Source organism: Giraffa tippelskirchi, chromosome 3, assembly GCF_054371585.1.
Source record: "Giraffa tippelskirchi isolate mGirTip1 chromosome 3, T2T-mGirTip1v1.2.pri, whole genome shotgun sequence".
NCBI classification, from domain to species: Eukaryota; Metazoa; Chordata; class Mammalia; order Artiodactyla; family Giraffidae; genus Giraffa; species Giraffa tippelskirchi.
Window position 1 is genome coordinate 38,605,201 of NC_137277.1, and position 25,224 is coordinate 38,630,424.

The 25,224-nt window shown below is 47.6% G+C and overlaps 1 protein-coding gene across 2 annotated transcripts in view; it reads left to right on the forward strand.

The window, feature by feature from the left end:
• Nucleotides 1-483: 483 nt before the first annotated feature.
• ITGAE (integrin subunit alpha E) overlaps nucleotides 484-25,224 on the forward strand; it is a 59,568-nt gene continuing 34,827 nt past the window's right edge. For both annotated transcript variants that reach the window (XM_081579910.1, XM_081579911.1), the window contains exons 1-3: nucleotides 484-578; nucleotides 15,534-15,654; nucleotides 23,680-23,771. In XM_081579910.1, coding sequence (XP_081436036.1) covers nucleotides 545-578; nucleotides 15,534-15,654; nucleotides 23,680-23,771 — 247 coding nt within the window. In that variant the 5' untranslated portion in view covers nucleotides 484-544. The remainder of the gene's footprint in view (nucleotides 579-15,533; nucleotides 15,655-23,679; nucleotides 23,772-25,224) is intronic.

A 25,224-nucleotide genomic window follows, 5' to 3' on the forward strand; every position in this document is an offset into this window, starting at 1 on the left:
AAAAAAAATGAAGAGAATGCAGCCAAAGCTGAACTGAGGCAGTGATTCAGTCAGTGCCTGGGTCTTTCCCTTCACCTGGTCCTCCGCAGTCTGAGGGCCTTGAGTGTGGAGGCGGGTTTCTAGCTGTGGGGGGTGCTTCCTGTGGGAGGGACCCTGGGCCAGGCTGCGGGGCTGAGATGGGTGGTGGGTGATGGAGCAAGGCAAGGGGGCTGGGACTCGTCCACGAGGATGAGAAACAACACACTGCTGGATTCACACTGCTTCTGTACCTCAAACACCTGCTCCTGATGTCATTCAGCCCTGTTCCCAGGCCAGACCTCGGCTCCCAGTTCCACAAAAGTGGTAGAGATGGAGCAGGGCTGGCAAGTGTCTCTGGGCTCCCAGGACCCAGCCCTCCTCTACTGAGGAAGCCACGCAGCCCGTCTGTCTGTGGTCCTGGCCTGTGGGTGCGCCTCTGTCCCCGCCTCCTGCCCGCCCGAGCCCAGGAGCCCAGGAGGGAAGCTGAACCCTCGAGGCCCCGGCCGTTGCCTGCGCTCCCGCCAGGATGTGGCTCTTTCCCTCTCTGCTCTGCGTGACCAGTAAGTCAGCCTCACCCCTTGCCCCCCAAGGGGCTGCTGTGCCCTCAGCTCGGCCTGTCCATCTGTGTGTCTGGTGGGGTTCAGAGCCCGAGGTTAGAGAAGAGGGGGGCCTCCCCCGGGGGGACACTCTTGCTCTCTGGTCAGACCCCCCAGGGCTGCGAAGGGCCCCTGAGGCTCCCTATGACTTTGGACTCCGGGGCTCTGCCTCCTGTTCCTCCTGCCACCTCCCTTCCCCATGCGTCCCCTTCTGTCCAACCAGGCGTCCATGTCAGGCAGCCCCTCGGGTCTATGCCGCGCTTCTCCTCAGAGCGTGCAAGCCCACCCGCCCAGCAGAGCCCCCTTCTCTTTCACGGCACGGGTTTAGCTGAGGAGGGGGTAAGGACCCTGTGAGCAGGTGAACGCTGATGAGAGATGATGAGAGGTGGTGGGCTGTGTGGTGGAGGACGAATGTAAAGGGTGGGGGCCGCTTCCTGTTCCTGACGTTAAGGCCCTATGAGAACCTGTGTGGGGGAGGGGGCGCTTCCTCTCCACACTGCCTAGGGGGTCCCTGTCTGGCCTTTAAAACGCCCGTGGAAGCCCCTGGGAGCAAGCCAAGCCAGGAGCCCGCCCCATCTGCCAGGCCCCAGGGAGGAGAATAAGCGTGGTCAGCGAGCCCTGGGCAGAGAGGGGGCTGCTCAGATCAAGCCTGAGACCAGGTGGTCCTGCTAGCGATCTGACAGGGCTCCTGGGGGCCTCCTGTGCTGGTCAGAAGCTTGATGGAAGAATAAGACTGGATATCAGGCAGATGTATTTTCAAGGCTCCTGGGAGCCAGAGTTCTCCCTAAGGATGGATGGGAGCCACCAAGTAGGCCAGGCTGGGAGGGGGCTCAGAATTACTGATAGCACCCACCACAGGGTCAGGCCACCCAAGAGGCGGGCCAAATGTACACCAGCAAAGCATACACTTCTGGACTCTTTTTAATAGTTGATTATTTAAAAAAAAATCAAAATAGTTATCATGGAAAGATCAAAATTTTGTTGAACTTCCTTTTCCTTATTTTATAGTTTAGACTTCCCTTTATTTTCAGTTTCATGTGGTGTGTGGTTTCATGCTTTTTTGATCTTGCATCACCAAGCGTGTCCATAGATGATGTTTAGACTAGACCCTGGTCCACTCCCCCTCCCAGTACGAAAGAAGTGACTGAGGCCCAGACAGGAGTAGTGACTTGCCATAGTTACAAGCAAGTGCTGGTGGAAACGAAGCTTGAGCCCAAGCCTCTGCTTGCCTCCTGGCTCTAGAAGCTCCAGAATACCCCATGGCCTGGGATACTAACCCTGGTGTCACTCTGGGCTCCTGCTTGTCTCTTTCTCCTGCGGCCTCTGGAAGGATCAGTTATCACCCCAGCACCTTTTTCAGGAATGTCAAGTCACGTGAGGTTTACAAAACCCCTTCTGAGGCCAAGGCACCCCCCAGGGGGATGGACAGCAGACAGCAAGATGGAGCAGAGTTGCAACGAGATCCGTGAGCCTGCAGCTTGGCTATGCTGCGGGCCGGGGGTGAGAGCAGGGCCCCAGCAGCACCAGTGTGAGTGAGAGAAATGGAGCCATGACAGTTCTGCTCCAAGAGTGAGGTCCTGAGACTTAGGGGTGGACTAATCATGAAGAGCTTCCTGGAGGAGGGGAGACTGGTGCTGAGTCTTAAGAGCTGGAGAGAGTCTGAGAAAGTGACAAGGAGAGGCCAAGGGAGGGCGTAGGAACCCCTCAGACTGTGAGCCCAGGCCCTGCATCCTGGCTACACCTCCTTAGGCTGGAGAGAATCCAGACTGTTCCTGGTCTGACCTTCCACCCTTCCCACTGTGATGAAGCCCTGGGGCTGTTCCTTGCAGCCTGCTTCTCCCGGGTCAGTCTTCACCCTGACTCATTCAGTGACCACAGCCACTCACTTCTCCTCCCAGGCTCTTACAGATTGCATCTACATAGCTCAGGTGAAGAAGGGAACTATGCTATGGGTCTATAAAACCTTACAGTGGTACAGAAACCAGAAGTCCAGGGCTGGCTTTGCTGTTGTATCAACTTCAGGATGGAGCCTGGGGTCCCCTCTGGGTCCTGCTGGGGGAATAGGGGAGGTGTCAGACCTGGCTCTGCCCAGGGCACAACCCAGACAGTAGGGCAAGTCTGTGATGGAAAACCTTAGCCACTGAGGGTGGAGGACTGTAGTGTCCAAGGTGGCCCATAGGATGGGGGAGGTCCTTAGCAAGTGCAGACCGGTGGTGGGGGTGGGAGGGAGCTTCTATGCAGGAGAAGCAGTATGGACAGAGACCCTGGTGTGAGGATCATGTTTAAGGAGACACAGGGTGAGATCTGAGTGGGGACCAGAGGGCTGTCTTCCCTGATGTTGCCTACCCCCCACAGCCAGGACAACCTGGGCCCTAGGGGAAAGCAGGCCACATGCACAGCATGACCGTCTGTCCCCAGCTGGAGGGCCTGCTAAGGACACCTTCAGGCAACACATGGAGATGGGGAAAGTGTCCCCCAGGCAGAGAGATAAGACAGATGCAGTGTGCATGGGCAGGCCACTCGGGAGCCAGACACCTCTGACCTCCTCCGGGAGGCTGGCTTTTGGGGAGTGTAGACAGGGGCCATGCAGGTGGTCAGGGAGGTGGTGGAGAGCGTGGGGGACCCAGAATGCTAGGCTAAGAGAGCTCTGGCTGCACCCTGAGGGCAGGGGGAAGCCCAGTAGACCCCAAGCCCAAAGGTGACTGTTAGACTTGCCTGTTGTGTAGAAGGCAGTGTCCTGGAGGAAAGGGAGGCAGAGAGGCCCATGAAGAGGCAGTTGCCAAGGGCCAGTCCAGGGGACTTGAGGCAGAAGGGTGTGGGGAGGAGGAGACACTTACAGGGAAGATTTAGGAGGAAAATCCACAAGCACTTTGCATGGAACCCAGCCCAGTCTCCTCCAGACCTGCTGGCCGTGGTCTTCAGGTAGCCTGTGAAGGGAGTCGGAGGGCAGGTATGAGGTTTGGGGCTGAGATGATGAGGCTCAACTTTAAAGGCCCAGGTGGGTGAGTGCAAGGGGAGCCGCCCCATGGAACAGGCAGGCTGCAGACCTTTCTGGGTGCTCTCGGCTAGGCGTCAGGACAGCTGAGTCTAGTCCTAGTTCTGTGGCCGGGCTTCTTGCTTAATTTGGGGAGACCATGCCCCCCAGGTTCAGTTTGCTAAGCTGGGAACAGTACTGTAAGAATGTGTATTTAAACGACCTAGTGTGATGGGAGAGAAAGGGGGCTGGTGGGGGGGCCATGGGGCTGACAGGATGGAGCGGTGTCTGACTCAGCAGGCCCGTGTGGCAGAAGCAGCTTGGGGAGGCAGCCCTGTGGGTGGTATGGTGACAGACTCTGGTTCAGCCAGGCTCTCATCTCTGACAGCACTAGAAGGGGGCTTGAGCAGGAGAGCAAGACATCAGAGAATGTGACGGGCCCTCTGTGGTTATAACACTGACATTAGCACCCACCTACGGAGCCTTCAGTATGTCAGGCCCTACACACGGCATCACCCCGCTGGTGTGCACGGTCCCACATCATAGATGAGAAGATGGCAGTGAGGTGACCGCAGGTCCTTCAGGGACTCTGTGGCAAAGCGAGCACTGTCTCCCTCCGGGGCTCATGCTCGTTTCTCTGAGTCTAGGGGGGAAGTGGGAAGGGAGGGGTGTCCCTGATGGATGCACAGCCTGGGTAAAGGGACTGCGACAGCGGCTGGGGGGCAGAGTCTGCTCCGGCAAGGTGACCCATGCCTGGTGGACCCCAGGCACCGGCTGGCCTTCTGAGAGAGCTCAGCGGACCCGTTGACACACCTACACACACACACACACACACACACACACACACACACACAGGCGTGTGTTCTTCAGTTCAGTGGACCCTGTGACACCCTTGCACACATACCCACACCCTACACACATGTGTGCATATTCTCAGCTCAGCTGACCCAGTGACACCCTAGTGCACGCGCGCACACACACACACACACACAGTCTACACACGTGCACATGTTCTCAGCTTAGCAGACCTGTTGACACATCTACACACACACACGCACACATACACATATTCTCACTGACCTAATTACCAGCAAGCTAACCCAGATCTCTGCCCCAGTTCTCAGCTGCTGGCACAACAGGGAGCCTGGTCTCTATTTACACCAACACCCTTGTCCCCAGGGCCTCTGGCTTTTACTGAAGACCTTAGAATCAGGCAGACCTGGGCCCCAGACACAAAATTCAATTTGCTGACAGGCCACAAAGCAATCCCCTGACCTCTCTGAGCCCCAGCACTTGTGTATGGTGCCTGGAAGAGAGCGGGTGGTCCAGGAAGGTGGCCATGAGGGTCTCTATGCTAGTCTCCTCCCCTTTCCCACCCCTCAGAGATTTTGAGCCAAGACCCCTCAGTTGAACAAAGCAAAAAATGGGGGTGCAGGGGAGATCAGAAATCTCTGGCCCTATCTGATGTTTCTAATCTGGGCCTGGCACGGTGTCAAGTGGGACTTTGTGGTTAGGGGTGTCATGGATGACAGATCAGATTACTGTCTGGGGGAAACAAACTTCATCGCAGATCACTCTGACCCAGACAGGATTTAGTCAGAACCAGACAGAGACAGCCCAGGATGCTGAGGGGGCTCAGAGACCAGAAGGGCATTCTGGTCAAGAATCTAGTTGGCTCCTGGGGCAGGGAGTGCCTGATAGGGCCCCAAAGGATGGGGCAGTCCTGGGAGAGTGATGAGGAAGGCACATGAGGCAGAGGGAGCCGCCTGTGCAAAGGCCCTGTGGTGGGAGATGTGCAGAAGGTGTTCAGGAAGTGGGGTATCAAGGAGCTGCAGAACAGAGTGGTCAGAAGGGGTACTGGGCTGGGCAGGAGATATCATGGATGTCCGGGAAGGAAAGGAGACTAGACTTGTCACAGCGGTTTCAGTTCATGTCTGTGAGTCACACAGATGATAAAAAGGGGAAAGAAGGCCTTCCACTCTCTCCTTGTAAGAAGTGGGTAGTTCTCACTTCACTTTTTAGTTTTTTTTACCTGCTCCATTATTTTAAAACAAGTTTTATTTTAGCGCATGATATATTTTTATGAATCACCACCCATCATCCTGGGCAAGGCAGAGGTATAAAGGGAAAGCAATAAAGCACAGATTTTGTGTCAGGCTCAGAGAAGAGAAATGAGAGTTGAAGGGTGAGAGCAGACACTGCCCCTTAGAGGGAGCCTGCTCCTTCAGCCTTTGGAAAATTGGTTTTTAACAAAGTTTCAAGCATGTACAGAAATAAAGAAAATGAAGGGACTTCCCTGGTGGTCCAGGGGTTAAGACTCTGCCCTTCCACTCCAGGGCACATGAGTTCAATCCCTGGTTGGGGAACTAAGATCCCGTATGCTGAGTGGTGTGGCCAAAAGAAAATGACATTAGTAAACCCAATATGCCCATCACCCAGATGACACAGCTATCAAGATCTTGTCACACCTGCTGCATTGATTTCACCTGCCATTTTTTGTTCGCTTTACCAAAGTATTTTAAAGCCTTGATGCTCACAGTTTGGTCTGGGGACCAGGTGCAGCCTGGCATCACTTACCAGCCTGTTAGCCTAGGATCTCAGTCCCATTCCTGAATCAGAACCTGCATTTTAAGAAGATACTTGGGTGATTGTTTGCACTTCCATGTTTTGGAAGCTTTATTTGAAGGAAAAATCCCCGCAGTCAGTCATTTTACCCTCAAATGCTTCAATATGAATTTCTAAAGTACAGGTGATATCCTCTCACAGTGGCAATGTTCTCACCACCTAACAAAATGAACAGTAATTCTTTGTTAACGTCTAATGTTGTTGCTCAATCTCTAAGCCGTGTCCGACTCTTTGCGACCCCATGAACCGCAGCACGCCAGACTCCCCTGCTTTTCACTATCTCCCAGAGTTTGTTCAAATTCATGTCCATTGAGTCAGTGATGCCATCCAACCCTCTCATCCTCAGCCGCCTCCTTCTCCTTTTGCTAATACCCAGTTTGTATTCGAAGCTTCCTGGCTGTCTCCACGTGTCTATTTTTAACAGTTGATGAGTTCAGATCAAGAACCTAACAAGGCCCACACATCATGTGCGGTTGCTATGCCTTTCTTAGTCCAGAGGGGCCCCCTTGCTCATTTGGGCGTCTGTGTGTCTTTCAAATCTTTGCTTTACTGCAGAGCCCGGACGCTTGTCCTGCAGACAAATTTTCATGAAAGATTTGCGTGTTGGTTTCCTCTCTGAGTGATTTGTCCCTCAACCCCCTGTATTTCCTGAAACCTGGAAGTTAGGCCTAATGCCTTCATTAAATGTGGGTTTAAGTTTTTTGAAGAGCGCACTTTACACCAGCCGTCCCCAACCTTTTTGGCACCAGGGACTGGTTTCATGGTTTTCCATGGTCGGTTGGGGTGAGGGGATGGTTTCGGATGATTCAAGCACATTGCATTTATTGTGCACTTTACTTCTATTATTATCAGCTCCACCTCAGATCATCAGGCATTAGATCCCGCAAGTTTAGGGACCCCTAGTTGAAACAATCAGGAGGATTTTACCATTCTTCCTGCATTTCTCTTGCTCCTTTTTTCGGGTTCCTTTGCTGAGGTATTTTAAAGACTTGCTTCTCCATATGGTCTGATGACTGGCAGCCTGGACATCACAGAGCTGTTAGAAATGCAAAGTCTTGGGCCCCAGTATTCTTCCTGGGGAGTCATACTAGGAGGCACACATGCCTGGGGGACCCACTAAGACGAACTAATGGGCTAGAGGTGTCAGTCTAATTGTAATGTGCTACATCAAACTTCCATCCAAGGAGTTTCATCCATTGATGATTGTGGCCTGAATTGACTGCACTTGTAAAATTGTGCACTTTTTTTTTTTGACTGCATGACATGTGGAATCTTAGTTCCCCAACCAGGGATTGAACTTGTGCCCTCTGCACTGGAAACTTGGAGTTTTAACCACTTAACTACTGGATTGCCAGGGATGTTCTGCAAAATTCTGTTTTTATGATTCTTCCCCATTTGTTCGTAATGATTCTTCCTTAAAGAACTTTTTCTCACCAAGACTGTTTGGTGACCCTGAAATGTAGTGCATACAGGAAAGGCAAGAAGATTGTTTAATACTTTCCCTTTAATAGTCAATTTTCAGAGTTAGGGAACGATGCCCTCATTACTGCCAATGGTGAACAATGTAGTGTTTTGATTTCTTTTGTTTTTGTTTCCTCTCGGACACAACTTGGCAACTGAACAGCAACAACAACAACTGTCTTTTAAGTATCATTAAGAATCCCTGGAATTTTTATATACTAAATGTGTTTCAGACACTTGCAATTATTTTTTAAATTGAACTATAGTTGATTTACAATGTTGAGTTAATTTCAGATGTACAGCAAAATGATTCCACTCTATTGGGTTGGCCAAAAAACTCTTTCACGTTTTTCCGTAAGACATTACACATATACATTCTTTTTCATTATAGGCTATCACAATATACTGAATATATATATAGTTCACTATGCTATACAATAAATCCTTGTTGTTTATCTATTTTATTTATGTACGTGTGCTTCATTTGTGTCTGACTCTTTGCAACGCTATGGACTGTAGCCTGCCAGGCTCTTCTGTTCATGGGGTTCGCCAGGCAGGAATACTGGAGTATAGCAGTGTATTAATCCCAAACTCCTAATTTATTCCTTCCCACCCCTGCAATTATTATTTTTTAAGGTAGGCTGTTTTTTGAAGACATACACAAAAACAAACAAAGTCAGAACAGTGAATTTTCAAATTAAATCACATCCACATGCTGATACCCATTTCAAGAAACAGAACATTACCAATATCCAGAAACACCTCCTATGGACCCTCCAGTCGTTACTTTGCCTCCAAGGGTAACCACCCTCCTGACTTCTAATATCATGGATTAGTTTACCTGTTTTGAACTTCACATAAATGACATTGTACGGTATGTTCTGTTTCGTCCCCAGCGTTTTTCCTCCGACATTGTGTTTATGAGATCCACCCACCTTGTCATCAATTATTTTCGTTGCTGTAGGGTATTCCTTTGGTGAATATACTTCAGCTTGTTGGTTGACATGTGGGTTGTTCCAGTTTGGGGTTATTATGAATAGTGAGGCTGTGAACATTCTTGTACATGTCTTTTCATGAATTTATGAACATATTTCTATTGGACTTATCCCTAAGGGTAGAATCGCTGAGTCATGAATTATGCATATATTCAGCTGTAGTTGATAATAGCCAAACGATTTTCTAAAGGAGTTGTACAAATTTACACCCCAACCAACAGTATATGACTATTCTAATGGTTCTACATTATTGTTAACACTTGGTATTATCTTTTTCAGTTTAACCATTTGGGTGGTTATGTAGCGGTATTTTTACCGAAAGAGTGTGTGTGAGGTCTGGCTGCTCGCCGCTCAGAAGCCAATAAAACAGGCCAAGTAGGTGGAAAGGAAAGTTTGCTTTATTTCAGATGCCAGTAGCTGGAGGGTGGGGGGAGGTGGATGTCTGTCCAAAGTCTGACCCCCCCCAACCCCCGGCAACCAGTAGGGCAAGAGCTTTTATAGACAGGACGGGGTGGTGGGGGTGGCTACAAGCAGAAACCGCACAGTCAGGTCTGATAGTCATCTTCAGATTTGTCATCAGTGGTCTGACCCGTGTCATCTTGATTGTTTTAGGTACAGTTAATCTTCAGTTCCAGGGTCCATTTGTTCCCATTTCTTTGTGGCTAATTCTTGGAATTGTGGCAGCTTATGTCCTGGGTACAGTCTGGTCATCATGTAGTTAACTTCTCTGCCTGGTGCATCTAGAAGACAGCTCACAGGACACGGATCAGAGTATTACCTATAGCCCTTGAGAAAGAGTTAAAAGTCCTTGACTATGCTTAATGACTACATTATTATTATTTAGTCTCCTTTGACAGTTTCCCTTTGATCTTGCGTTTCTCACCTCTCAGATAAAACTTATTCTTTAACTAAAGTTTTCCACAGACAAAAGGCAGGCAGAGGTGTCAGGGTGGGGGGTGAGGACCCATAAGATCTTGCTTTGTTTCAATATCACATAGTCTCAGTTTGCCTTTCTGTGAAGTCTAACAATGACTTCTCACGTGATTACTGGCCATTTGGATAGTCTCTTTTGTGAAACGTCCTTTTTTTCTGTTAGCTTACATACCTTTTTCATATTGATTTGTGGAAACTCTTCACAGATTCTGATATGAATCTTTTGTCAGATGCTTGTGTTGCAAACACCTCCTCTCTCTCTGTGGCTTGCCTCTCTACTCTTTTAGTGATGTCTTCTGATAAACAGTTCTTAAGTCTGATGAAGCTCAGCTTATCAATGCTTTCCTTTATAGCTAGTGTTTTTTTGTGATCTTTTTAAAAAGTATCTGACTACCCCAAGGCCCTTTGTTTTCTCTTAAATCTTTCTTATTTCACTTTTCATATTTAGATATATGGTCCATCTAAACCCACATTTAAATCTTCAGTTCATCAGGAATTAGTTTTTTGTGTCTAACATAAGTCAAGATTAATTTTTTTCAATGTTGATATCCAAGTGACCCAGCACTATTTATTTAAAAGATTATTCTTTCACCACTGTTCCTTACTGTCACCTTTGTCCTAAATTGAGTGACCATATGTTTTTGGACTCTCTGTTCCATTGATCTATTTGTCTATGCTTATGCCAATATAATTCTGTTTTAATAACTGTAAGTTTATAATAATCTTGATAAATGATAAATCCAAAAATTTTCTTCTTCTTCTTCAAGAGTGCCTGACTATTCTTGCCCATTGTGTTTCTTTCTTTCTTTTCTTTTTAATGTCAGCTCTGTCTTCCTTTTTAAAAAAATTAATTTATTTCTTAATTGAAGGAAAATTGCTTTACAGTGTTATGTTGGTTTCTGCCATAGAACTCGAATCAGCCATAATTATATTGCCCTTTGCATTTTCACATAAAATTTTTAAATGGCTTGCTAACATCTCGCCCTTCCCCACAATAATTTGCTAGGATTTTTTTTTAACTAATCAATTTTATTTTATTTATTTATTTGGCTGCCTTTATTTGGGCTATGAACTGTAGCCCACCAGTTTTCCTCTGTCCATGGGATTCTCCAGGCAAGCATACTTGAGTGTGTTGCCATGCTCTCCTCCAGGGAATCTTCCTGACCCAGGGATCGAACCTGCATCTCTCTTATGTCTGCTGCATTGGCAGGTGGGTTCTTTACCATTACAGCCACCTGGGAAGCCCTAAGTTGTATATTCTATCCTTTTATTTCATAAATCTCTTAGGCTCTGTTCTGATATAGTCTTTTCATTCATACTGGTAATTTCTATGTTCTCTCTCTCTCTCTTTTTTTTTCTTCCTTAATCAGTGTTGCTAGAGGTTTATCAGTTTTATTACTCTTTCTAAAAACCAAACTTTGATTTTCTCTATGTAGGTTAGTTTTCCATTTCATTGCTATGCTCATATCTTTATTTGCTTTTCATTTAGCTTTTTGAGACGGAATATTAGATAACTAGTTTTCAGTTTTTATTTCTTTTTTTTTAACATATGCATATCATGCTGTATGTTTCCTCTAAGCACTTCTTTAACTGTATCACACAAGTTTTGAATTGTCCTAGCTTAATTCTCATTTGGTTCAAAATATTTTAAGGTGTCCATTTTTGACCTTACCTTATTTAGAAGTACATTGCTTATTTTCCAGGAAGTTCAGATTTTTCTTGCTTTCTTTTTGTTATTGATTTCTAGTTTAATTCTACTACAGTCAGAGAACATACTCTGGATTATGTATATCCGTTGAAACTTACTGAAGTTTATTTTATGACCTGGCACACTTATGGTCAATTTTGATATTTCATGTGTACTTGAAAAAAATGTTTACTTTGCCATTGTTGGCTATAATATTCTGTTAGTCAATTATATCAAGTTTGTTAATTATGTTGTTCAGATCTTCTAAATACTTACTGGGCTTGGTTTTTTGCTTTTTTTTTTTGGTCTGCTCTTATACCTAATGTGAAAGACTTGTTAAATATTTTAGTTCAATCAATTTTTGCTTTGTATAGTTTGAAGTAATGTTATTGGAGACATACATATTTAAAATTTTATATCTTCTTTAGGGAGTGAAGAACCACATAGTTGTAAGTTTTGTATTTCCTTCTCTTCTTTAGTTAAAATAATAGTTTATACCTGTCTGTTGCTTAAGGATTTTATTTTGTTCCTAAAATCTCTACTGCCAAGTGAAAAGCCATTAATTGGGGGGAAAAAAAAAACTTCCATTGGTTTTTCAAAGGAAAAATTATGATGCATTCCAGCCACCCCAATATCTAAATAACTTTTAATGACAGAAAAATTTATAAATTTACAAACAAAACAAGTGTATATTAAAAACCCAATCATTTGAATATAAAATTACAATTTATAGATACAACTTATTGTAGTGAAGGCTTGCTGTCCTCATTAGAGGAGGAAATGAAGACTTAGGGGTGGGTGGTGGAGGATGGGTGTGAGGGGGTCATTATTGAAAAAACATTTTTGCTTTCTGTACCATTTCTTTACTGTTTTTTTAACTTTTGGGGGACCCATGGCTATCTTACATTCAAACTCCCTTTAAAAATAAAGTCACAGAGAAATATTTTGAAGCCAAAATAAATACTAAACCTTAAAATCACTTCAAGACACATGGAAATAGCTTGTACACTCAGTAGCCTGTAGAATCATAGAAAATACTATCTCTTCAGCCTCCTCGATGGGCATGTCTATGCAAAACAAATACTTGAGGTTTACCCAAACATGGCAAGCAATGCAGATTTGTTTCCTTGATATTGTTGGGCTAGAAACTCTCATGTAAGTAAATTGGTGCATATGTTTTTGCCTGAAAATGTAATGTCAGAATATGCTGCCTTATAGCATGTTTATTTGGTGTATTCCAGGGTGAAAAAAGTCATCGTATCAACGTTAAAAAAAAGGAATGTCCTTTTTTTAAGTGGCATAGCTGGGAGCGTCATGGCAGTCCAGTGGTTAGGACTTGGTGCTTTAGCTGCCATGGTCCTGGATTCAATCGCTGGTTGAAAACTAAGATCCTGCAAGCTGTGGGGTGTGGCAAAGCAAAAAAAAATTGAGCGAAACTCGAGAAGTGGCATAGCTTGTCAAGAGCCATTGTGACAAAAAGTTGTTAATTGAGCAGTATTTGAACAGATGAGTCTATAGACTGAACTTCACTTTGCCTTTTTTTCCCATGCAAACATATATTGTAATTTTAAGCAGTGGCATAGCACAGTCAAACTATGCTTTTGAAAATTCTTTCTGACTACTGGTATGGAAAGGATGTACCTGGAGGGACAAATCTGGAAAGAGAAAGTCAGGAGACTAATGAATGTGTCCAAGCAGGAGAAAGTGAGGTCAATGGGGCAGAGCTGAGTCCCTGGGGACACCAAATTGCATGTGAGAATTCTGAGAATGATAAAGTGGTATTTCAAACCTATGGGAATAATATAAGCTATTTGAGAAGGAATGCTGGGACAGTTTCATTTGAGGGGAAGAAAAATTAAAGTTGGATATATGCAAAAATAAAATCTGGGACTTTCATGGCAGTCCAGTGGTTAGGACACTGTATTTTGACATAGGGGATATGGATTTGAACCTTGGTCAGGGAACTAAGATCCCACAGCTTCATGGTGCAGCCAAAAGAAAAAAGTCTAGATGAATCAAAGATGTAGGCATAAAATAATGAAACAAATAACATACTGGAGAAAATAAGAGTGAATTAAAAAATAATCTCTGGTGGGAAAGGATGACACAAAGCTCAAGTGACACAGGAGAAATAATTTGACTACATAATAAACGTAGGTTTGGGAAAAAATATAAGGAAGTTGAACAAACAGCTAAGTAACACACTGACAATTTCTTTTGGAAAAAAAGCTGTTGTATATTAAATAAGAAAACTTCCCTGGTGGTCCAGTGGTTAGGACTCCAAACTTCTACTATCGGGGGTGCAGATTCAATCCCTGGTCAAGGAACTAAAGATCCCATATGCCACGTTATATGGCCAAAAGAACAAAAAAGAAAACAATAAAGACCTCTTTAAGATGAGTAATGTATATGAATAGACAGAAAACAACATATAATAAGAGGCTTGACTTCACTCCTAATTAAAAAGTAGTTTTGGAAGAAAATGATGAGATACTCTTTTAAAACAAGGATGAAGAGGTCTGCACAGTCAGCTCAAGCAATGCTGTGGGAAATAGGCCTTCCATTTTGTTGTTGGAGTACACATTGGCACAGCCTCTTTGGGGAGCAATCTATCCATATCAATTCTGCCTCCCCAAGTTTTCCCCCCAAATTTTTAGTGAAGAATTTCCAAACATACAGAAAAGTTGAAAAACTTGTGCAATGGGACAACCACATATGACAGACTTGACAATGTACAGATTTTACAATATATATATATTTGTATGTCATATAGATGTAAAATATGTGTGATAGTGCAAATACAACAAAATGTTGACAATTGTAATTAATGTATATAAGAACATTTATTTATATCCATCTCTATGTAAATTACCATCCATATATATATCCAGCTATCCACCTATCAAGCTGTCTTACATTTTGATGCATTTCAAAGTAAATTGCAGGCATCAGCACAGTTTATCCCTAAACATTTCAGCATACATGTTAACTAGAATTCAATGTTTGCTTATGGTTCTTTTTTTTTGTTTGAGGTAAAATTTACATAGTGAGCTACACAAATTTTAAGTGGATCATTTGATGTATTTTTGACAAATGCATGTCTTTGTAATCCAAATGCCTATAGAGATGTAGGCTATTTCCAACACTCCAAAAAGCTCCTCTCTGCCCCTTCTCAGTTAATTCCCACCCCCACTCTCACTACTCCAGGCAATATTTTTTGCTGCAGTTTTTTAATATTTATTTTTCTCTATTCATTTCAGCTGTGCCTGGTCTTAGCTGCAGCACATGGGATCTTTAGTTGTGGGAACTCTTAGTTCAGCATATGGGATCTAGTTCCCTGACCAGGGATTGAACCTAGGTTCCCTGCATTGGGAACTCAGAATCTTAGCCAATGAACCAACTGAGGAAGATTCACCCATCTTGTTGTGTATGTCAATTGTCTGTTTCTTTTTACTTCTGAATAGTATTCCATTGTCTGAAAATATCAATTTATCCATTCCCCAGCAGATGGTCATTTGGGTTGCTCCAGTTTGGGATTGTTACAGACAGGTATTTTTGAGGATGCATCTTTTCTCTTGGGTCAATTGATGGAGGTGTATGTAGACAGAATGTAAGCAGATCCTCTCCACTGGGCCCATAGTCTATTTTAACTTTGGTACCTGACACAGTGATGAGCATGTGCTCTGAGGCAGGTACAGAAAGTGAACAGTGGGAGGTGTGAGAAGGTGGGAAGTGCTCTGGGACAGAACCAAGGAAGGCTTCCTGGAGGAGGGGGCCTTGGTGCCAACATAGCTTGGTTTAGCAGGAGGGTCAGGGGTTCTGGGTCAGACACACCTGCATTCCAGTCCTATTCCTATGGAAAAAGACTCTTGGTTGATGAGCGAGGGTTGGGGGTGCGGGGACTTCCCTGAATGTCCCCGGTTAAGACTTTGCCCTTCCACTGCAAGGAGCACTAATTTGATCTCTGGTCAGGGAACTAAGATCTTGCATGCCTTAAGGCATGACCAAAAGAAAAAAAAAAAAGAAGACCTCCTGGAGGAAGGAGCCTTAGTACAGACACAGCTTAGTTTAGCTGGAGGATCAAGGGCTCTGGGTTAGATGTGCCTGTGTTCCAGTCCCATTCTTATGGAAAAAAAATCCCTGGGAGTCCTGCTTTTCTCATCTGTAAAGTGGGGATAATAGCATAGCAGGAGGTGATGGAATAACGATGCCTCTCCTGTTAATTGTTCTTCTTTCCTCCTCAGGCCTGGCTCCCCTGGCCGCCTTCAATGTGGACGTGGTCCGGACCTGGGTGACTCCCGAGGGCGGCGCCCCCTATGTGCTTAGCTCCCTTCTGCATCAGGACTCCAGCACCAAGCAGACCTGGTGAGCGGGTAGGGGATGGGCAGTGAGGACCAAAGGTTCTCGGAGAGCTGGAGAAGGCCCCAGAGAAGGCTGCGGCACCGCACTCTACAGCTTGGGAGAACCCCTTTCAGAAGGGCTTGCAGGGGAGAGGCCGTGAGCCCAGGGTCAGTCCTTGCAGGCTGGCCCCTCACCTCACTGTGGCCTCTCGTGGGGTGGAGGAGGGGGAGACTAACAATCTCTCTTAAAATACAGTTTATCAAGGCTCTTTTGTCTCTTACAAAAGTAATACATGCTCAATATAGAAATTTTGGGCAGTGACAAAAAAATATTTTTTTAAATGGAAATTATGAGGCAGGCAGGCGTAGTGGTTACTAGCGAGGCAGGCTGTGGGTCTGGCCACCGTGGTTTGGTGACAGCTTCGCCCTGTATTTATAGCAAGACACTCAACCCCCAGCCTCAGTTTCTCATCTCTGCAGTGGGGGTGATATTTTCCTACTTCACAGGGTTGTTGCAAAGACTGTTTGAGTTAATGCACGTTAAGGGTTTGACACAATTTATGGCCAAGTTTAAGATCAATACACATCACTTTGTATTTTAAACATATCATCCATACCCACCTAGTAGACAAGCAAAACATTTTGTCTGATAACATTCTGTTGGCCAGGATGTGGTGAAGGAGGAACTTGTGGAAATGTGAGTTGGTATCATCTCCTGGCAGAATCATTTTGCATATCAAGCAGGTCTGAGGATGCACATGGCCTTTGACTTGGGGATTCCACCCCTAGATACCAACCCCAGGGATATTCTCAGATACTCGTAGAGGTATTGATTGTGACCCTGTTTTGAAATAAGCATCACTGGAAAGTGAAAGAAATAAGGTGTGAATCGTCTAATGTGATGCCAAAAGCTGGTAAAATGAATGAATTGAGTGCGATGGTTATGAACTGAGTCAATCTCGAAACATATCGTAAAATGGAGAAGGTGGGTTGTAGAATGATTTATACCATGGCCCTTCACTCCACAAGCATTTATTTATTTTAAAAATATTTACGTATTTGGCCACACTGGTCTTTAGTTGCGGCATGTGGGGTTTCTCCTTGGAGTATGTGGAATCTGGTTCCCTGACCAGGGATCGAAACCAGGCCCCCTGCATTGGACCCATTGCACCACCAGAGTGCTTTCACAAGCATTCATACAGAGCACCTACTGTGTGCCAGGCCCTGAGGGTACTGTGGTGAACAAAGCAGACACAAATCCTTATGCTCAAGGAAGATAGACAATAAGCAAGTAGATCAAATGTGGATTCTATCAGCTGGAGGTAGTGGTGGTGTGTAGAGACATGTCTGGTTTTAAGAGAAGTTTCGCAGTCAAGGGTCACGACACACCCTCCAATGTCCCCTGTTGTCGCCAAGATATTTAAAGCTGCTTTGTCTTGAGGCCAGGGTTCACTCAAGGTTCCTATGTTGCCTGACATTGTTGTACCTCTTTATCTACAGCAGCGCAGCCCCTCCTCTCCCTGTCTTGTTTGTGATGGTCACAGGGCTCTTTCTGTGTTTACTCCAAGGCCCAGCTGCCCCTGGCTGGTTCCCTAACCCCTCATCCTCACCTCAGTTGCTTTGCTTCTGGTCAGTGGTCCAGGGTTTCCTGCCCACCCAACACACCTGATGAGCCCAGGGTCCAGATGGCTTTGGGGCAGAGTCGCTCAGGGGGTCGGACTTAGTGGAGCTCTATTTGGTGGAGGATGTGTGGGCAGTGATGGCCCTTGAGGCAGCCTCATAGCCCTGAACTTGGGCCATGACCATACCAGCCAAGCAGGCTTGGACCCCTTGCTTGGTTTCCTCATTGTCCAGTGAAGAGGCTGGTGACTGTTAGATTTAAGTGGTGAGGGCAGGGCCCATTCACTCATTCATTCATTCAGCAGTAATTATGGGGCATCTGCTCAGGGCCAGATGAAGCTTGGGGCATAAGAGAGAGAAGGAGACACAGTCCCTGCTCCCAGGAAGCTCCCAGGCTCTTGCGGGAAAAAGACCCATTGGTCGATGATGGGAGGAAGGATAACTGCTCTGTGGCGATGTGCAGGGCACTTTGGTGACATAGAGTCATGTGTGTCCTTCAATCAGAGGATATGCAACGTCACTGGGACGTGGGGGCTGAGTAGGAATTAGAAGGCAGAGGAGAGGGAGTCAGCATAGGGCAGGGTGTCAGGGCTGAGAGCAGCTTGGGCAGAAGTCTGGAAGCCAGCTTGAGCAAGTCAGGGAGCTGGGAAGTCTTTGGCTGCTGAGGCCGAGCGCGATGAGAATTGGATGGAGGAAGTGGGCTGTGCTCTGTCCCCCTGCACGAAAGGTGTGGGGAGCCAGAAGGGCTTGAAGCAGGGAGGGTGGTGAGAAGGTTGTTAGGCATGTTCTGGCTGCAGGAAGATGAATTAAAGGTAAGCATTGTTGTGTTTTGTTCTGGTAAAGTTCTACTGCTGCATTGTTGCACAGAAAACTGCACCTGGCATCAGCGTGCCGCTCAGCGAATGTTCACGAAGGAGCCATCCACGTAAGCCGCATCCATACAAGAGGCAGAAAAGGACCTGCTCCCCCACAAGCCCCCTACAGCCATGTGCTCCCTACCAGGCACATCTTGGGCGAGAGTTAACCCCTGTCCTCACATGCCCCCCTCCGCCCCCCCAGCCCCTCCCCCGTCTCCATAGACTGGCTTCGCCTGTTCTTGAACTTATCATAAACAAGGCATACGGTCAGGTTTCTCTCCCTCAACACCCAGTCTAGGAATTTCATCAGTGTTGCCTGTGACAGTGGTACCCATTGTCATTGCTAGAGTTTTCCCTTGTGGGAACAGTGCTGATGAGAGGTGTTCTGGCAGTTTCCTTGGGCTGTGACGACCAGCACAGCTCTGCATTTTCTTTCACTGGGCGTATTTTTTTATCAGGCACTGGGGCGCCCAGCTGTGGAATTGCTGGATCATGGCTTCTGTGTTGGGTCAGTGTTCAGTTTTAACAAAGTTTGCAGTGCATGACATTCTGATTGCTCCCCCAGCTCATCAAGGTCAAGGCTGGGTTTCAGCCAGAGTTATCGGTGACTGTCTCCTGCCCAGACCCCCTCCCACCAGTACCCCAGCAGGGCTCTCACCATACTCGCTTCAGGCCCAACAGACTTTAACCCCCCTCTCTCAGAAGCTAAACCAAAAGACCACAGAGGAGGAGGGGTCTTTGAAGTTCCCAGAGCAGAAGGCTCTGAGCCACCCCACCTCCCACCCGAGGGCTGGGGGAAGAGCCCTCTTGGGCTCAAGAAAACTTCCCTGAACACCTGCTGGAGCAGAGAGGGGCTCACAGGTTTGAACATGCAGGGGAGGAGGATGTGGTGGGAGGCACTTCTGGGTTTCAAACCTTGGAGCCTGAGACCACGGGCTGCTCACAGGGCAGGAAATGCATTTCTGTCGTCTGGGCCACAGAGGAACCAGCTGGGGTCCCTGGGCAAGGATGACGTGTCCCCTCCTTCCCTCATGTCATTGCTCTGTAAGATGTAACAGCCAGAGCTGGCAGCATCATGGACTTGGCTGCTGCAGCAGGTGGAGTGGGATATAAGTAAGGCCTTCCCTCTGTGGTGGCTCAGATGGTAAAAGCGTCTGCCTGCAATGCGGGAGACCCGGGTTTGAACCCTGGGTCAGGAAGATCCCCTGGAGAAGGAAATGGCAACCCACTCCAGTACTCTTGCCTGGAAAATTCCATGGATGGAGGAGTCTGACAGACCATGGGGTCACAAAGAGTCAGACACTACTGAGCAACTTCACTTTCACTTTACCCAGAATGTATGGGAATAGACTCTGAGAGCTGGGTGAAGGCAGGAGATGGGCTGCACTCAGCCCAGGTGTAATAGGGTCTCTGGGACTATCAGCTGATGGCAAAGTCAGTTAGACTTTAGTTTGCCAGTCTCTCAGTGGATAAACCTGGAGATCAAGAGACCACCCACCATGGAGGGGCTGGTTAAAGGGGTGAGCAGCAGAAGCAGCTCAGACTGGGCCCCAGGCCATGGCACTGCATGACTATGAAAGGCAACCTTGGGTTCTACAGTGTGCAATCTGTGCAACTGTACATGGTAGTCCCACCACAACTTGCAGTCTAAGTGGGAACAAAAGTCAGGGATAAGCATAAGTGTCCAGGAGTGAGGGCTTCCTAGAAGGCTTGGAAGAGGTCAAGGTGCTCCTTCTTTTGGGAAGGCTTCTTGAGGAGCTGATATTTAGGAAGACTGTTCTGCAGGAAAAGGAGGTGAAAGGCACCACAAGTGGAAATAACAGCTTGAGCCAAGGCGTAAAGAAGGAAGGAGACCTGAGGCTATTCCAGGCATGCACCTACACCACCAAAATGTGGTCTGGGTTAGAGCCCAGTTCTGAGCCCACCTTTGTGGGGGAGCAGAGAATAAGGTGCTGGGCCCAGGGCTGAGACTCGGGCTGGGCAGGGTCTGGGAAAAAGGCAAGGTTGCTGAGCAGGCGACCTAATTTGGGGGCTCAGATGTAAGCCCATAGAGCTGAGCTGCACGTGGCCCTCCTCAGCCTCACCCTACACTGGCCTCCTCACCTGCTGCCTGGACGGTCGTTCAATCATCACTCAACAAATATTCACCAAGCCCCTGCTCTGCGCCACATTCCAGCCGCCTTAAATAATACAACAAACGAGATAGACAAGATCCTTGGGGAATTTATCACCTAGGGGGAGAGAGAGATAATAAACAGTAAACAAGTGAACAAGATGCCATCAGACAGGTACAAGTTTTGGGAAAGGAATGAATGGGCTGATGAAAAGCAGAGAAACTGGGTTGTGATGTGAGGCTGGTTGGAGAAAGCATTTGTGACAGTTAAGCGAGGCCAAGGAATGAGAATGGACCAGGCTTGGGGAGAGTAGGGGACAGCAAGGCAGAAGGCCCAAGCCAGCAAAGAGCTGGGTGCAGCCTAGGAACAGCAGCCAGCCAGTATGGAGTTAGAGTTTGAGGAGTGAAGGAGCCGGAGGGGAGTCTCAGGGTTGGGGAAGGTGCTAGATGGTGCACAGCCCTGTTGGCTGCAGCAAGAGGTATGGATAGACTCTCTTCCTAAGGGCATGGGAGGTTGTTGATGTAGGGGAGTGATGTGGTATAATTTACAAGACTGAATTTAAAAAAAGAAATAACAGTTAGGAAGCTATTACTACACATCAGGTGAGATGATGGTGGCAGGGGAAACAGAGAGAAGAGATGTTCTCTAGATATAATTTGGAGGAAGAACCAATAGGGTTTACTGATGCATTTGATGGAGGGGATGAGTGAAAAGATGAAGCAAGGGTGCCCTCCAGGCCTCGGACTCCAGAACGTGGGGGTCAGGGGTGACATGCATCTATGGCGGGGAGATGGAAAGTTTAGTTCAGGTGCGGGAGGACAAGACATAGTTCTGTTTTGGACATTCTAAATTTGAGAGACCTGTTAGACAACAGGCAGTAGGTTATTAATTACTTTCCTAGGCCTGCTATAACAAAGTCACCACAAACGTGGGACTTTCCTGGTGCTCCAGCGGTTAAGAATCCACCTTCCAGTGCAGGGGACCAGAGTTCAATCCCTGGTCAGGGAACTAAGACCCCACATGCTGTGGGGCAACACCTACTGTGTGCTGCATCTACTGAGCCTGCAAGCCACGGCTAGTGAGTCCATGTTCGGCAACAAAAGATCCCCCATATAGCAACTAAGACCCGACACAGCCAAAATAAATATTTTAAAAATTCATAACAAACTTAAGTGGCTTAGAACAGTATACATTTGGGACTTCCCTGGCAGTTCAGTGGTTAAGACTCTGCCTCTCCAATGCAGAGGGCACAGGTTTGACCCCTGGTCAGGGAACTAAGATCCCACGTGCCCTGTGGCCAAAAAGAAAAAAAAAAAAATATTATCTTAAAGTTTTGGAGGTCAGAGTCCTTCACGGGTCTTACTGAACTAAAATCAAGGCATTAGCAGGGCTTTGTTCCTTTAGGGGCTCAAGGGGAGAATCTGTACCCTCACTTCTTTTAGCTTCAAGGGACTGTCTGCATCCCTTGGCTTGTGGCCCCCTCCTCCATCTTTAAGGCCAGCAGCGCCTCCCTCTGATAAGGACCCTTGTGATTACATTGGTGTGCTTGCTTAGTCTCCCAGTCATGTATGATTCTTTGCGATGCTTTGGACTGTAGCCCACTAGTCTCCTCTGTCCATGGGATTTTTCAGGCAAACATACTGGAGTGGACTGCCATTTTCCTCCTCTGGGGGATCTTTCTGACTCTCAGACTGAACCTGAATCTCCTGTGTCTCCTGCATTGCAGGCGAATTCTTTACCTGCTGAGCCATCGGGAAAGCCTGATTACATTGAGCCTACCCACATAATCCAGGATAAACTCCCCGTCACAAGATCCTTAACTTAATCAAATCTACAAAGTGCCTTTTGCCATAAAAAGTAGCTTATTTGGGGGTTCTGGGAATTAGGACATGGACTTCTCTGGGAACGGAAGGGTCATTATTCTATTTTCTATAGCTATGCTGATCTGACTTTTTTTTCTTATTTTTTCCCAAGGATGAAGCTAATTTTTATTTATTCTTATTTTTATTATTTTTTGGCTGTGCCACACAGCATGTGGTATCTTAGTTCCCTGACCAGGGATTGAACCCTCACTCCTTGCATTGAAAGTGCAGAATCTTAACCATTCGACTGTCAGGCAAGTCCTTCATTTGGCTTCTGGTGGAGGGATCCTAGCATTGCAGATAAAAAGATGGGGATGTCAGCATTTGTAGGTGTATTGAAGCCCGCGATTGGAGGGGATCAATAGGGAGAGCGTGTGGTGAGGGATACAGGGACACACCCAGCCCAGGTGACATTTAGAAGTCAGACAGCAAAGGAACAAGCCAAGGATTGGGAGAAGGAATAGTGAGGGAGGTCAGGGGAAATCCAAAAGAAAGTGGTTCAAGGGGGAGATGGTCCCTTAAGTCCAGGGCTGCTGAGAGGTTGAGGAAGACAGGGACAGAAAGGTGTCCCTTGGACTTGGCAATGTGGGGACCACCGCGGACCTTGACAGGAGTCCTGTTGGGGTGGAAGTCAGCTTGGGGTGGGGTAAGCTGGGGAGGGCACACACACAGTTGTAGATTTTATTATTATCTTGTCAACCATGAAAGATAAAGTGAACATCTTTCATAACTTCCTAAAATGTCAAGTAACAAGAGGTGAAGAAGTAGAGACACAACCTTGTTTCTGGCCCCCAACCCACTGTAGCTCATCATGACCTGTCTAAGCGTGTGGTTCCCCTTCATAAAGCCCTCTGTGGCTTCCCACAGCCGTTGGTATAAAACCTCGGACTTGCTTCCCTGTTACCCTTCCCCAATGCCCCCTACTCACAGCCCTCAAGACAGAGAGACCTCCCTGTCGTGGGGCAGCTCTTATCCTCCCCGGGTGGCTATCACTGAGAATATTTAGGCCGACACTGTCTCTGTGTTTCTCTGGGCTCTGGGTGGGGGGCAGAGTTTGCCACCGGGAATCACGTCTCCTGAGGCTGCCTTAACCAGGCTGAGGGGCCCAGAACTTCTAGTTCTGACCAGCCCCCGGGCAAGGGGGCACTAGAATGCTCTTCTCAGGAAGCATGGTCACTGAAGCTAGGTGGGGGCAGGCCCCCCCAGCATCCCCCCCAGGAAGCCAGCACCGCCTGCAACAGAAACGACTGCGCTGCTGGTGGCTTCCTGGTGCCCCCCCCGCCACCACCATCAAAGAGCAGAGAATCTTTATTTATCATCAATATCAGCCCATGTCTGTCAGGGTGGGCCAACAAGCAGAGAGGGGAGGTATTTAGCCATTGCCTGCTAGAAACTGTGTGAAGGTTAAGCCCGTGCCTCCCTTGAAATGCAGATCCACTGTCCTGGGCTAGGAGCCTGCCTGCCTGTCCTGGTCTGGTCTTTTCCAGCATTTTCCGGATGGGGAGCCTGTGGGTCTGTGGGTCTGGGACGGAAGGACCGAGCCTGGGCTGTGGGAAGGAGACAGGGGATCGTTGACAAGCTCGACTGTTTTGCTCAGGCTCCTGGTCACCAGCCCCAGAACCAGCCGAACAGCAAAGCCCCTGCATCGGTGTTCTCTCATCCAGGATGAGCTCCAGTGCCAACCAGTAGGTAAGTCAGCCCCCACTCCAGGGAATGCTCCCAGGATCTCCTTTCTAGGAATCCCACTCATCCAGGCCAATCATTCCAGCCCCGGGCGCACCTAATCCGGTCGCTCCACCATAGACTCCACCACAACAAGCCTTCCACCCTGGTGCCCAATCCCATCCCTACCCAACCCTAACCCATAACCCATCTTTCCAGACCTAGTTCTAACAATGAAAATGAAATCCAAAATGTATGGAGTGTTCACCAGGTCGCCTGACACTCTGTTACATGCTTCGTGTACTTTTAATTCTCAAAACCACAGCCTTTTACAGAAGAGGAAGCTACAGTTCAGAGAAGGCCTCTGGCTTCCAGTATGACTAACATCACATATCTGGGTAGTACCAAAGATGTGAACCCAACTCCATTTGATTCCAAAACCCAACCTACCCCAATTCATTGCACCTCAGTGGGACCCAATCCTTCCCCCTCCCATCTAACTGCGGCCATCCTATCGTCCAGCATGTTGTTGTTTTTCAGTCGCTAAGTTGTGTCCAACTCTTTGCAGCCCCATGGACTGCAGCATGCCAGGCTTCCTTGTCCTTACCATCTCCTGGAGCTTGCTCAAACTCATGTTCATTGAGTTGGTGATGCCATCCAACCATCTCATCCTCTTTCATCCCTTTCTCCTCCTGCCTTCAATCTTTCCCAGCATCAGGGTCTTTTCCAATGCATGGGGCCTGCCCTATATTAAGTGCTCAATAATGGTATTTGAATGAACAAAGGAATGGACCTCATTCACTCGCTGACAAAACACTCCCCATCCCACCCAGTCGAGCTGAAGGCCCATCTTTGCTGACGACCACTCGGCCATGTCAGGTGGAGTCCTAGACTGTGTGGGAGGCCCTGGGTTGAACAGCCTCCATCTCTGCATCAGAAAGGGACACGGTCCCGCATGGTGGCTGAGTGATCCTGTGACTCAAATATGAGAGTCTGCTGAGGTCCACAGTAGGGAGAGAGGGGAAGGAGCTACACTTATGCCCCTGGGGTTGTAGGGCAATAAGATTCCCCAGGGACAGGACCTGGAGAGGGGAGGGTTCATTGGACTCTACGGCCAGTCCCTCAGCCTCTTGCCCTCCTCCCCCGTGCTGCGCACACACGCCAGCTGCTGCTTCTCTACCTGCCTGCCCACCAGCCCAGGGGCCCCTGAGGACCAGCAGCAGGTCTCAGTGTTTCTGGATCCCTATCACCATCTGTCACGGGCCAAGCATAGAGCAGACATCATGGGGCACATGTTGAATGAGACATCGAGTGAGCCTGGGGGAGAGGCTTGTCCTTGAAGGCTCCCCCATCCAGCTTCTAGAGGTTGCTCTGAGTGGCCAGCTGGTCCTCATGGGGCCTTGACCAAGATGGCCCTGTGGCCTCATCCTTGGCTCCTGGGTTGCCTCCCAGCATCCCTCCCCCCTTACCTGGGCTTCAC